This window comes from Ovis aries, chromosome 2 (genome assembly GCF_016772045.2).
Source record: "Ovis aries strain OAR_USU_Benz2616 breed Rambouillet chromosome 2, ARS-UI_Ramb_v3.0, whole genome shotgun sequence".
Classification (NCBI taxonomy): Eukaryota; Metazoa; Chordata; class Mammalia; order Artiodactyla; family Bovidae; genus Ovis; species Ovis aries.
The window spans coordinates 137,093,326-137,107,777 of record NC_056055.1 but is presented as its reverse complement, the minus strand read 5'-3'; the positions used below and the strand labels follow the sequence as shown (position 1 = coordinate 137,107,777).

Below are 14,452 nucleotides of genomic sequence, written 5' to 3'. Positions count from 1 at the left end.
GGACACAACTGAGCGACTTCACTTTCACTTTTCACTTTCATGCACTGGAGAAGGAAATGGCAACCCACTCCAGTGTTCTTGCCTGGGAAATCCCAGGGATGGGGGAGCCTGGCAGGCTGCCGTCTACGGGGTCGCACAGAGTGGGACACGACTGAGCTACTTAGCAGCAGCAGGGCTTCGTGAACCAACCGTGATCACCTTCATTTTCCTTGTCTCTTTAAGACAGACTGACATAACAGTATCCCTATTCTGGTGTTTTATTTAAATATCGTAATTGAATTCTCTCACTTGGGAACAAAAGCAAGTTCATCTTCCAAAAATTTCCCACATTTTCTTAGAGGTAGTAGTGCTCAGCTGCTCTGTCGTGTCTGACTCTTTGCAACACCATGGACGGTAGCCTGCCAGGCTCCTCTGCCCATGACATTTTCCAGGCAAGAATACTGGAGTGGGGGGAGCCATTTCCTACTCCAGGGGATCTTCCCAACCCAAGGATTGAACCCACGTCTTTTGTGCCTCCAGTACTGGCAGGCAGATTCTTCACTACCAGTGCCCCCTGGGACACCCAGAGATAGTAGTCATATAGAAAGATAACCATGCATACAGAAAGGACATGTACAAGATTGGCCGCAGCTTTCTTCGTAATATGCCCAAACCATAAATAACCCAAATGTCCACTAGGAGGAGAATGGATAAGCAAATTGGGGCATATCCATGCAGTGGTCCACAGGGCAAGGAAAAAACAGCTGATCCGCACGACAACATGGATGAATGTTATAGACATTATGTTGAGCAAAAGAAGCCAGACACTAAAGAGGGCATATTGTCTGAGTCCTTTTACGTAAAGTCTAAAACTGGCAAAATTCCTTTATGGTGATAGAAATCAGAAGATCAACTGCCTCTGAAAGGACGGTCTTGACTTGAAAGGGGCATGAGGGAAGTCACAGTGGTGACAAAAATGTTCTGTCTTGATTTGGGTGATGATTACAGGGTGTATATATTTGTCAAAGCTTGTTGAACTGTGCAATTGAACCGAGTGTTTTACTGTATAGAAATTAGTTGACCTTTGAACAGGACGAGTTTGTACTGCGTGGGTCCACTCATAGCAGAGTTTTTTCAGTAGTGAATATGACAGTATAAGAGAGTCTGTGGCTGGCTGAATCTGTTGATGTGTAGGAACCACGACATACTTCCGATTTTCTACTGTGTGAGGGGATTGGCACCCCTAGCTCCCACGTTGTTCAAGGGTCAACTGTCTACTTCTGAGAAAACACAAAACTCATCCACTGATAAGATGTCGACTTTTCTAACAACCGGTTTTTGGGGTTCTCAGGACGCAGTGACCATCTGCACTCTGGGAATCGGGACAGCCTTTGGAGAGTCCATTCTGGACAACACTCCACGCCATGCGACCATCGTTACCAGGGAGAGCAGTGAGCTGCTCCGCATCGAACAGAAGGACTTCAAGGCACTATGGGAGGTGAGCCTCAAGGCGGCTTTGTCAATTAACGCGGTTGCAGAAAAGACAGGGAGCACCATGTGGATAATGGCATTTAGTCAAGCCTTAATGTGTTCTGTTCTCAGCCAGTGGATGGAATTTAATTTTCAAAACTTGTTTTTGAAATGAGTGAGTGAAAAAGGCATTCTGACACAAGACATCCTTCTTTTTCTATTTTTTAATTTAGCGCTTGCTCAATTTCCTGTGGTTTGACATACATGATAATTATTTCTTGAATGACCATAGAGTGTTTTATGTATTTCCTCCCTCCTATTCCACAAATGTATTCTTAACCATGGAACAAAATACTTTGACATTTTCTTTGGCATTTTAAAAATCATCATTGACATGATCCCTGGAAAAGTGGGCTGAATGGGGTTAACATCTGCTTCATTTAAATGCTTTAAAAAATGAAGTGCCCCGTAATAAGGTATGGGAAACGAGGGACATAAAGATGGCTGGTTCCCTGTCAGCTTAAAATGCACGGGTGCCACAGTAGTGGCTTCAGCAGCCAGTCCTGATGGCTGGTGCGTTTCCTGCTGCTGACCAGCATCCCTTAGGGTACCATGCTCATTTACAAGGACGGGGAATAAACCATCTTATATGCAGTCATGGCAAATGGAGCACTTAGGCCCTCTCATCTTTTATGCTTATTCCTTTTCAGTTCTTCAAGCTTCTGATTTTTACCTGTGGTTGTTCCCTATCTTTGTCCCAGGCTCAGTATGGCCAAGTGTTAACCCATTGAGCTGGCAGGCTTTACCACTTGTCCCAGTGTGGCTAAGATTTTAAACTTGATCTAAAAAGAATTTTGTGTAATCAAATTGCTTCCTCCAGAGCCAAACAAATGCCAGATGCATTAAGGGAGCGAACCTGCAGGTGAGTGAGTGATGCTTTGCCTTGAAAGTCCCGCAAGCCTTGGAAGGCCCTGGTGGTGAAACCTGTTACTTTTATTCTTGGCAGTAGTGAATAAATTGCAGGGTTACTTGTTTGAAATGTTCCTCTTAGAAAATATTAAAGAGCTCCAACTGCTCTGTAAAGTTCAGAGACAAAAGCGAGTTTTAGGAAGGCAAAGCCAAAGTAGGTTTGCGTGAGGTTTGTGTGGAGAGGTTTTCTGTCAATTAAAAGGGCCCAGGCTTGAGGCAAATAAGCTGCTTTTTGGATCTTTAAAAGGTAAACCAAAAAGTCTTTTCCAAAAGGAAATTTGGAAGACTGGTTTAAGAACAAAAAATGACTCCTTCTTGTGATGTGTGTCATTATAACTGCTTTCATCTGTGATGACTTATTCAAGTTGTTGGTCGAGGCTGGTTTGAGGGCAATAATTAAAAATTTATTTTAGTTAGGAGGCCCCAGTGCTGTGAAAAGTTCTTGAGAAGTTGCTACCTGTGAACATTCTACAAAATGTATTTAAAACATTTTCAAACATACAGGAAATCAAAAAGGATAGTACAATGAAAGACTGCACTCTCGCTTGGTCCAGCAGTTGTTAACATATAGCCATATTCCTCTTTTTTACTGAACCACTTTAATATAAATGTCAGGCATCATGACATTTCATCCTAAACATCAGCATATATCTCCAGACAATCAGAATATCCTGCTGCATACCCATAATACCATTATTTCACCTACAAAACTAAAGACAATATCCTCATCTGATACCCAGTGCATAGCTGAAATTTCCCCATAAATATCCATAAATTTATTCTGTGAGTATTTTTATATCTGTTTTATTTCCAACGAGGCTCAAATAAAGAACCATGCGTTACATTTGATTGTTATATCTAAGCCAGTCTCCTTCCTCCTCGCTGCTTCCATGAGGGTATCTTTTTTGTACCCCTACCCCAGGGTTTCCTGAAAATGAAAGTTAGTGCTGAGGGTTTGATTAGGTCAAGTCAAACAGTTTTGCCAAGGAGAAGCCAAAGGTGATGCTGGGTATATTCAGTTCAGTTCAGTTCAGTTGCTCAGTCGTGTCCGACTCTTTGTGACCCCATGAATCGCAGCACGCCAGGCCTCCCTTTCCATCACCATCTCCTGGAGTTCTGAGTACATTAGGGTGCTCCTAATGTCTGGATGCCTCACTGTTAGCGATGTGTTGATTTGACTCATTTGATCCCTCAGTTGGGTTGTATTTGAGTATATTTTAGGATGGGCTGTTTTTCACAGAGATTTCCCTAGGAGGAAGATTGTTAAATATGGGTATTGATGTAGAAGGTGGTCCTTAGTATCCCAAACCTTGCCACGTGATTTTGTAATGCAGTGGGTCCAGCCCTTCACCTGTAACCTCACAGCATGATTCTGGTCTCCCCTGTCAGTGAGCTGAAAAGGATGGAGGGAGTATTTAGTCTGACCTCTTATTTTACAGGTCAGAATGTGGAACCTCATAGTGAGCAAGAAGTTAATAAGATACTTTACTTACCTGTTCATGCAACCAAGTGCAAAGTACAAATTAGGTGCTTCTGCAGCATTTTAACTGACTGAAGTAAGAGTGCAGGGAACTCCATTATCTAGCTGCCTGTGTGAATCAGAACTTTATTCATGGGCACACTTGTGCGTTTACAGTGCGTGATCATCCTAAGAAATTGAAATTCTAAATTACCTTCTGAGTAATAAAGATCAACTTCTATTTATTCTACTGTTCACTTATTCAGCAAACGCTTAATGAGGATCTCCTGTGTGTCAGGTATAAGAGCAGTGAGCGAGATTGAGAGAACTGCCGCTTGCTGGGCCAGGGCTTCTGTTCTGCTTGGAGGAGACAGAAAGTAAAGTAGCAAGTCAATAATATTGTTTCAGAGTATAATATATCATTAAGTAAAATCTGTTTCTATTATTTGAATTTGGGTGATCTATTGATGGCACATGTAACACTAATCTGCTAGCAAAATATTGGATAACCAGAACACCTTTTCCTTGATTATGTCAGATAACAGAGTTGGCAATCCAGCCATTCATTACACTGGTACATAGGATCTGTAAGCAACATTAAAACTGAAGTCTGAGTTTGATCTGATAGCCAGATATCAAAAGTGAAGGAGGACAGAGCTTCAGGATTCAGGGAGAACCCTCACTGAACCATGAAATGGCAGGAAGAACAGTCAGGTGGATCCTGCCTCTCCTGTCAGTGTGGCAAGAAGCTCACTGTTAGGCTCTAGTTCCCACACAGTAAAAATTAGATTGTCTGAATCATGGGTCTAAATTCACGTGTTCATCTCATCTGCCTGCTCACTTGTGAGGAATGGCATAGTGGGTCCATTGTGTGGCAAGCACTCTTGGAGACTTCCCTCGTTATCGATGACTTTGTCGCTTAAAGCATCACTACAAACAAAGCTAGTGGAGGTGATGGGATTCCAGTTGAGCTGTTTCAAATCCTGAAAGATGATGCTGTGAAAGTGCTGCACTCAATATGCCAGCAAATCTGGAAAACTCAGCAGTGGCCACAGGACTGGAAAAGGTCAGTTTTCATTCTAATCCCAAAGAAAGGCAATGCCAAAGAATGCTCAAACTACCGCACAATTACACTCATCTCACACGCTAGCAAAGTAATGCTCAAAATTCTCCAAGCCAGGCTTCAGCAATACATGAACCATGAACTTCCTGATGTTCAAGCTGGTTTTAGAAAAGGCAGAGGAACCAGAGATCATATTGCCAGCATCCTCTGGATCATGGAAAAAGCAAGAGAGTTCCAGAAAAACATCTCTTTCTGCTTTATTGACTATGCCAAAGCCTTTGACTGTGTGGATCACAATAAACTGTGGAAAATTCTTCAAGAGATGGGAATACCAGACCACCTGATCTGCCTCTTGAGAAATCTGTATGCAGGTCAGGAAGCACCAGTTAGAACTGGACATGGAACAACAGACTGGTTCCAAATAGGAAAAGGAGTACGTCAAGGCTGTGTATTGTCACCCTGCTTATTTCACTTCTATGCAGAGTACATCATGAGAAATGCTGGACTGGAAGAAACACAAGCTGGAATCAAGATCGCCAGGACAAATATCAATAACCTCAGATATGCAGATGACACCACCCTTATGGCAGAAAGTGAAGAGGAACTAAAAAGCCTCTTGATGAAAGTGAAAGTGGAGAGTGAAAAAGTTGGCTTAAAGCTCAACATTCAGAAAACAAAGATCATGGCATCCGGTCCCATCACTTCATAGGAAATCAGGCTTTAATTTGGGTGGCTCCAGAATCACTGCAGATGGTGATTGCAACCATGAAATTAAAAGACGCTTACTCCTTGAAAGAAAAGTTATGACCAACCTAGACAGCATATTCAAAAGCAGAGACATTACTTTGCCAACTAAGGTCCATCTAGTCAAGGCTATGGTTTTTCCAGTGGTCATGTATGGATGTGAGAGTTGGACTGTGAAGAAGGCTGAGTGCCAAAGAATTGATGCTTTTGAACTGTGGTGTTGGAGAAGACTCTTGAGAGTCCCTTGGACTGCAAGGAGATCCAACCAGTCCATTCTGAAGGAGATCAGCCCTGGGATTTCTTTGGAAGGACTGATGCTGATGCTGAAACTCCAATACTCTGGCCACCTCATGCAAAGAGTTGACTCATTGGAAAAGACTCTGATGCTGGGAGGGATTGGGGGCAGGAGGAGAAGGGGACGACAGAGGATGAGATGGCTGGATGGCATCACTGACTCAATGGACGTGAGTCTGAGTGAACTCCGGGAGTTGGTGATGGACAGGGAGGCCTGGCGTGCTGCGATTCATGGGATTGCAAAGAGTCGGACACGACTCAGCAACTGAACTGAACTGAAAGCAGTGAGGGTTGGATGGTATCACTGACTCAATGGATATGAGTTTGAGCAAACTCCGGGAGATGGTGAGGGACAGGGGAACCCGGTGTATTGCAGTCCATGAGGTCACAAAAAGACATGACTGAGAGACTGAACAGCAAAGTAATTGATGAGGACCAGGAGTCTGAAGTACTGCTATCTAGGAAATGGTGGTGTCTGATCACTAACAGGTAGCCCAGTCTAAAGAAGCTCCTCAACAGGCTGAGTGAATTATCTGTTTTAAATCTTACACTTGAGACTTTAATGGCAACAGAGAGCTTGGTAATCCTGCTTCCTTTCCTAATCAGAGGCAAGTGTTCTCAGTTCTCAGCAAATGCACACTCAGAGACCTACGTGTGAGATATTGAAATTCTATTTGATTTTTATCAAATATTCTTGCTTTATATTGTCATTAATGTTGTAGGTCAGATTGATAGCACCCAGAGTATTTTTAAAAATTACTGTCATACTTTCAGAACAAACTTATGGTTGCCAGGAGGTGGGGAGAATGTCGTCAGGGAGCAATAGTTAGGGAGTTTGGGATGGACGTGTACACACTGCTGTTTTTAAGATGGATAATCAACAGGGTCCCACTGTATAGCACATGGAACTCTGCTCAATGTTATATGGCACCCTGGATGGGAGGGGAGTTTGTGGGAGAATGGATACATATATATGTATGGCTGAGTCCCTTCACTATTTGCCTGAAACTAGCACAACATTGTTAATCGTCTACACCCCAAGACAAAATAAAAGGTTTTAAAAAATAAAAAATTTAAAAATCAGAAAATTCATATCAAAAAATTGTCATAAATGTGACCAGAGCATTCTTTCAGTCACCTATCAGTTCGGTTCAGTCACAGAGTCGTGTCCGACTCTTTGCGACCCCTTGGTCTGCAGCACGCCAGGCCTCCCTGTCCATCATCATCTCCCTGTCAATCATCTATACAAATATATAAAATCAACAAAACATTCCCCACGATATAACTGCAGTAGCAGCTTGATGCTTTTTTTGTACCCTATATCTTTCCTAATAGCTATTTTCCTAATGAAATCTTTAAATCTTTCGATCTTCCCTAATGAAAGCTACTTTCTTTCCTCTTTCCTTTCCGTGTTTCAGTTGTCAATTTATGGTCATATCCGAGGGCGCTAGGTTGCTCCATCTCAAAATCAGGTCATATTTTCTTAGCTTAAGTGAATTACAGTGGCTTTATTCAGAGTTGGTCAATAATACGTCCCTCTTTTTTCATGCTTCTTTGATATTAGAACTTAATACAAATATTAACTAGATTTTAAAACATCTCATTTTTCAATAGCATCTTGGAGGAGGGAGGGAAAAAGTACGAGTGAAAGGAGAAAGTAATATTTTTGAATTTCAGAATAAAATTTAAAAAGTCGAAGTACCATTTTGAGAACTGTAATTTAAACTCTGACTCTAGAGGCATCGTACATCCTCGATAAGGCAGTTAAATGGCAAAGCAGTTTAAGTGTTGGTTTGGGAGTTCTAAGCCATTATTAATACTTGATCCAAGATTCTGAGTATTTATGACTGCTGGTGGCTCTTGAAATAAATAAATAGCAATTTACTGTTCAATTCCATGAATATCTTCTGAGCACACATAGTCTAAGGTTGCCAGTGGTTAGACCAATAACAAAGGGGTTTTTTTTGTTTTCTTCCTGACTTTCTGGCTGATGTTTTGGATGAAGATGCTTTCAGGTTTACAGCGCATTTTGCCATCTTTACATGGAATATTCCAAACACATGGACTTGAATGAGGATATGAGTCCAATGTGTTCAGAGAAGTAGACTGGGGAGTCGCTCTCCATCAGACTCATAAAAGATACCACTGAGAGGTATTTGCACTGGTGATCTACCACCTGTATTCCAATTGCATGAACATCATTCTGGGCAAAAACTCTCCTTCATTGCAAGCTATGTTTGAACATGTTCAGAGTAACACATACTCTGTATTTTGAAATAAATGATTGAAAAATTGAATAAATTATTTGAAATTTAAAGACAGCAATGAAACTAGAGTCTTTAAAAACAAAGCAGTATTTTAAATTTGTAGTCTGAGCCGTGCCATGGTAAAAGTGGCTTTTTGGCTGAAATAGTTACCCAGAAGCTCTGTGATTTTATTCTAACCAAGACCTGCTGCTGCTGCTAAGTCGCTTCAGTCGTGTCTGACTCTGTGCGACCCCATAGATGGCAGCCTGCCAGGCTCCTCTGTCCCTGGGATTCTCCAAGCAAGAACACTGGACTGGGTTGCCATTTCCTTCTCCAATGCATGAAAGTGAAAAGTGAAAGTGAAGTCGCTCAGTTGTGTTTGACTCCTAGCGACCCCACAGACTGCAGCCTACCAGGCTCCTCCTTCCATGGGATTTTCAGGCAACAGTACTGGAGTGGGGTGCCATTGCCTTCTCCAAACCAAGACCTACAATATCACAGAGAATTGTTGCTCGGATGCAGTGATTGATCCAGTAGAGTTTATTCCCCATACATGTCTGTGGCCTCAGCAAATATTGTTGGCTGATGATTTTTTATGCTTTCTGAGATATAAAATGGAATGATAAAAATGAGAGATGTGTATGTTTCTTTCTTAGGAAAAGAATGCAGTTTGTAAACAAGAATATTTCTAAGAGTAATGAATATTGCCAAAGAAATATTTCTACATCTATCTCTATTCCCTAATTTTCAGTGTTTTATTTCTCGATTCTACCAGATATATTGGCAGTTGTTGGACTGAAAAGCTTTTTAGCCATTTCTGTTTACTGCCTCTTTTGGACTATGCAGAGAGAAAAAGCCCTTTTCCATTAGTAATCTTTCAAGCCACTATGAGAATAGGAATTATGGAAATAACAGCAGCTTAGTCTTTGCTGATGCACTTTAAAAACCATATTGGAATAATATACCTCTCAGAGGCATCTGCTCCAGCTTGAATAGATTTGATGTTCCTATCTGTCTTGGGCTGTCAGAAAAATTAAAGCCCAATACTTAAAACATAGTATCTTAGAACATAAAAATCTCAGAAGCCCTTTGTGTGGGTTTTAATGCTTTATTTAGCATGCAAAAAAATTCAAGTTGTTTTGCTTTTGCGTTAATGGTGGCCTTTCAAGGTAGACTGATATTTCAAATAAATGCATAGATGTTGAACTCTGGGGATAGCTGTTGAAGTCTGTGACCCACCCTCAGGTAGGCTGCCCCTGACCTGCCTGTTAATATGCAGGGTCTCCCCCACCCCCAGCTGAGGATTAACCAGAGCCTAAAAGCCAAGTGACCTGCTTTCTCCCAAGTCAGAGGCCTGTACTGACTTTTTGGCAACTTTGGAGCTTGTACTGTAGGGTTACTTCCCAGGCCAGAAATTTGCATCAAAGGACTAAGAAAAATACATCCAAAAATAAACATGAAAGCCAAGACTTCGTGCCAGGAACTCCAGCCACACACATCCTGTTGGCTGGTTCTCCCGCCTCTCTGCTCACAGTTCTGCTGCTTTTAAACTGAGCGGAAGCCTGCTCGGCTGACGAGGACTTCATGCCTGCCCCAGGCTCTCACTCCTCTGTCCGCCAGCCTTTCCACGGGGTGGCAGAATGATTCAGATCCAGAGAGGAAGGGAGTGAAGTTACTAGGAGGTAACTAAAGTTAAAAAGATCTATATACACATAGGCAGTCAGAGGCAATCAGAAAAGACTTCCTGAGCTTTCCTAGAGAGGCACCAGCCCTGGTTCTCTCTCGGGACCAAGATCCTCTTAACAGTAACAGATCCTAACAGGAAATTATCGGCGATGAAGGTGCATTTTGCTGTCCAGATAAAGGACAGCTCTTCACTGGATGTCTGAGAACACTGAGAGAAAGGAAAAGAAGGACGCATGCCCTGCAAGGTCAGGATGGATTCTTATCTATTCTTTAGTGGGGAAATAATTACATGTCGCAGCTTGCAGTTTGGTTTTATACTCTAAAACATCTCTGGCTTTTCTAATGAAGTTCCACCAGACCTAAATATGTACCATGGCACTGACATAATTTGATTTCATCTTTATTTGTGGGGGGAGAGTGGTAGCGGGGAGTAGTGACTTGTTTTTCTGACGGTGAAGGATTTGTTTATTTAGCCGGGTGATCTTAAATGTTTCCAGAAGATAAAGATATTTGTTCTTAATTAGGCAGAGTTACATTTATCACATTAATATTAAATATATGTATTTAGTGAATGGCATCTATTAAAAATGAATTTGGGGCAAGGAAACAGATTGGGAGTGATGGTATTTCACCCTCTAAATGCCTGCAGCTCTCAGACTATGTGAAGTCCTTCGTGTTTATGGGAAACTCTGCTACATTATTGATGACTTGCAGTCCCACCAGCTCTGGAAGCTGTGATCTCACTGTTTCTCAGATGATGACCAGGGGGTCTGAACAGATCAAGGCTTGGCTGGCAGGCGCCAGAAGTGCCCAGATGTTGCTGGCAGGGCTGTTGGCAGGGTGCCGTAAGCAGTGTCATTCCTTCTTAGCCGGTGTTCCTTTGGGTGTTCATTTCAGGAGAGTGCAGTGGGCGTTCATGTCTTCTAGGAGGTGCTGTTGGTAGAGGCTTTGAAATCCTTCCTCTGGTTACGCATGTGCCAGCATGCCGTTGACAACTCCCCCGCCCTCTCCCTACACTTTAATCTAGCGGTACCCCTCTTCTCTCTCTCAGCTCACCTGTCAGTCTGTATACTTCCTAAAGAGATGCTCAGCTCAGTGTTAATTGATGCCTCTTGGGAAATTTCATCTCTAGAAGCTTCTGTCATACTTAGCAAGCAGACGTGGATCCCACCATGGAGAGATACAAAATGCACCGTATCTGTCTTTCTAGTTTAGGATCTAGCATAGAAGACAGATGAACATAAACACAAATCACCCTGATACCAAACTGAAAGGTACTACAGGAAAGATAGAGGGTTCTGAAGGGGATGTGGGGGCGGGCAGGGAGAGATTCATTTCCATGCAGGCTATCATTTCATCCAAAGACAAAGAGATCTGGTGAATTCTTGTGTGGCTAACAAGGCCGTTTTTCAGCTTCCCTGAAGGACTGGGGTCAGTTAACCAAATTATAGTGTTTGAGGGAGCCTTGTCCCAAGGGACTGACCACACAGAAGAGGTTGGGCTTCCTCGCTTGTGTTGTGCTGGCCTGCCTTCTCCCGTCCTGGATGGCTTGCGCCAGCTTGTTTAGGGGTCTGCCTGCTCTCTTGAGGGTGTCATGCATTATATTTCCAAATGTCTGGCTTTGTGTTTTGTTTGTTGTTCAGTTATCACTGGAGAGATCTGTTCTGAAGTTTAATGGGTCCCCCAGGCAAAGACAGTGTGAGTTGGGAGAACTTTTAAGAGCTTGAGACTTTCAGAAGGAACTCGTGGTGTGGGCTGGGGATATTGTTAAGCTCTTTATGTGTCAGGAGCCCTGTGGTCATGGGACTTTCCTACTCTCATCAGGCTGAATTCCACTCCTGTGTAGTCTGCAGGCCCCCATGGAGAGGTTAGGGCCCAGTCACCAGGGCAGGGTGTCTGACACCGAGGAAGGAGCAGCAGGAAATCCTGCCCCAAAGTTGGCAGCTCCAAATTCCTGCAATCTTGCTTCAGTTGATCTCACTGACCTCAGTGTTTTGAGCTGTCTAGCTCAAACCAATAAATGCAAGACAGACCTTCTGAAGGCTCTTGATGTGGTCTAGTGTTCTGGCCTGAAATTCTGAACTATTCCTGGTTTCACCCAAGTTTGCTGAGTGCCTTTTTGGAAAGCATCCTGGGCCACCTATTTGTAAGATAAATATACCTTTACTGAAATCCTGCCTTGCTGACAGCAGTGGTCCAAGTTAATGTTGAATGTTAGGTGCCTTATAAGTGGAACAATTTAGCACCTTCCACTCATCTTTTGGTTTGCAAATTCAAGGTGGCACAGCCACAGATTATGCGAATGGAAAGAATAACATATAGGCAGCAGTTGATATAGTATCAGAATATGTGACTTGAAAAGCAAGAACTTTTTGGTTTCTTTCATCATTTATAATTGTAATTCATAAAACTAGTTCCATGTTAGAATTTCCTGGGAGTTAGAAAATTCCCATGATGGGCCATCTCTAGACCAATGAAACTAGGACCTCTAGATGGCAGGGGCTAGGCATCAGAGCTCCTTAAAACTCCCCAGCTGGATCTACCGAGAACCCCTGTCTTTCAGCACCAGGCTCAGGTATCCACTCTGCAGCTCTGCACTCGCTGCTCCTGTGTGGCCCTGGGCGGCGTCTTTGCCCTGTGCTAAGGGTCTACGACTGAATGATATGTTGGTTCCTTGCTAGTCTGTGTTAACTTTTCCAAGTGCTGTTATTCCTTCCTTTTGGCAGACATTCTGCTTCCAGATTGGGGTTTCTGCTGGATTTAAGTGATAATGGCCATCAGTACTTTAGAGACCAAGTGAGTGGCGTTTGTTTGAGGCTTTGTGATTAGACGTTGCCTATGTGGTCTGGTTATTAAAAGTGCAAGAATAAGGTGCAAAATCACTGCCAAATTCCAGTCCTACAAGCACACGTTCACTTAGTTGTCAGAATAATATCTTCATATACCACGTAGCTCCTGGAAAATTTCACTGTGACCTTGTAAGAGATAAGAGTGAAAAGGGCAAATTGTATCTTAGTGATATTATGAAAAGAGTTTTGAATTCATGAACTCCTAGATCCCTGATCTGTCCCTGGACTATACATTAAGAATCACTTAAGATAAATTCCCAGAAAAAGAAATACTAGTTGAAGGGTATGAAAACTTTTATGGCTCTTGATAAATATGATCACATTTATTTTCAGTGGTTTTTATTCTGCCACCAAGAGTATTTGAGCATTCCTATTACATCCAGCCTTGGTCAGGATGACCATTTTATATATGTTTATATATATGTGTGTATATACTTATACACACAAACACACTCTCTTAGCTCAGCTGGTTAAGAATCTCCCTGCAATGTAGGAGACCCCAGTTCGATTCCTGGGTGGGGAAGAGCCCCTGGAGAAGGGATAGGCTACCCACTCCAGTATTCTTGGGTTTCCCTGGTGGCTCAGATGATAAAGAATCCACCTACAATGCAGGATACCTGAGTTCGATCCCTGGGTTGGGAAGATCCCTTGGAGGAGGGCATGGCAACCTACTCCCATATTCTTGCTTGGAGAATCCCCATGGACAGAGAAGTGTGGTGGGCTACAGTCTTTGTCATCTCAGAGTCAGACACAACTGAGCGACTAAGCACAGCACATGTGAATTTTTATTTCCATCATATTGTTGTTGTGTTTGATTACTGCTGAGATGGAGGAGATTTTCTTCAGTATTTCTTTACTGATTATACATACACCCTCTTTCAGGACATGTTACTCATACATAGATTGGCATTTATTCATCCAATTATGTGAATGCTGTATTTGATCAAGACATTAACCCTTTCTGGTAATTCCTTCAAATATTTTTTTCATGGTCTGTTTCATTTTTCATAATATTTAATGTACAAAACTTCTAAATCTTTAAGTCTACCATAATTTTCCATAAATCCCAAAGGTTTTATCATAGGAGATGGAATATTAAGCAAGAGGACCATTAATAATTGAAAATTAATAAAATCCTTAAATGAATTCCTAATAATAATTGCACTACCTGGTGAGTCCTGGTATTGTTAATAATTTTTTGGAGATGTTTTAGCACAGTTGGGAATTGTCACGCAAGTGTATGTTCCTCGTTATGTTCAGTTCAGTCGCTCAGTCGTGTCCGACTCTGTGTGACCCCACGAATCGCAGCACGCCAGGCCTCCCTGTCCAACACCAACGCCCGGAGTTCACTCAGACTCACGTCCATCGAGTCAGTGATGCCATCCAGCCATCTCATCCTCAGTCATCCCCTTCTTCTCCTGCCCCCAATCCTTCCCAGCATCAGAGTCTTTTCCAATGAGTCAGCTCTTCGCATGAGGTGGCCAAAGTGCTGGAGTTTCAGCTTTAGCATCATTCCTTCCAAAGAAATCCCAGGGTTGATCTCCTTGCAGTCTAAGGGACTCTCAAGAGTCTTCTCCAACACCACAGTTCAAAAGCATCAATTCTTTGGCGCTCAGCCTTCTTCACAGTCCAACTCTCACATCCATACATGACTACTGGAAAACCATAGCCTTGACTAGATGGACCTTAGTTG

The 14,452-nt window shown here is 42.5% G+C and overlaps 1 protein-coding gene across 6 annotated transcripts in view; it reads left to right on the top strand.

The window, feature by feature from the left end:
* RAPGEF4 (Rap guanine nucleotide exchange factor 4) overlaps window positions 1–14,452 on the top strand; it is a 328,719-nt gene that overhangs the window by 78,902 nt on the left and 235,365 nt on the right. For 4 of the 6 annotated variants that reach the window (XM_027964849.3, XM_060411105.1, XM_027964848.3 and 1 more), the window contains exon 4: window positions 1,331–1,477. In XM_027964849.3, the coding sequence (XP_027820650.1) occupies window positions 1,331–1,477 (147 nt within the window). Of the gene's footprint in view, window positions 1–1,330; window positions 1,478–9,796; window positions 10,156–14,452 lie in introns of those variants that run through there. The other 2 variants (XM_060411107.1, XM_060411106.1) reach the window with 1 other exon arrangement.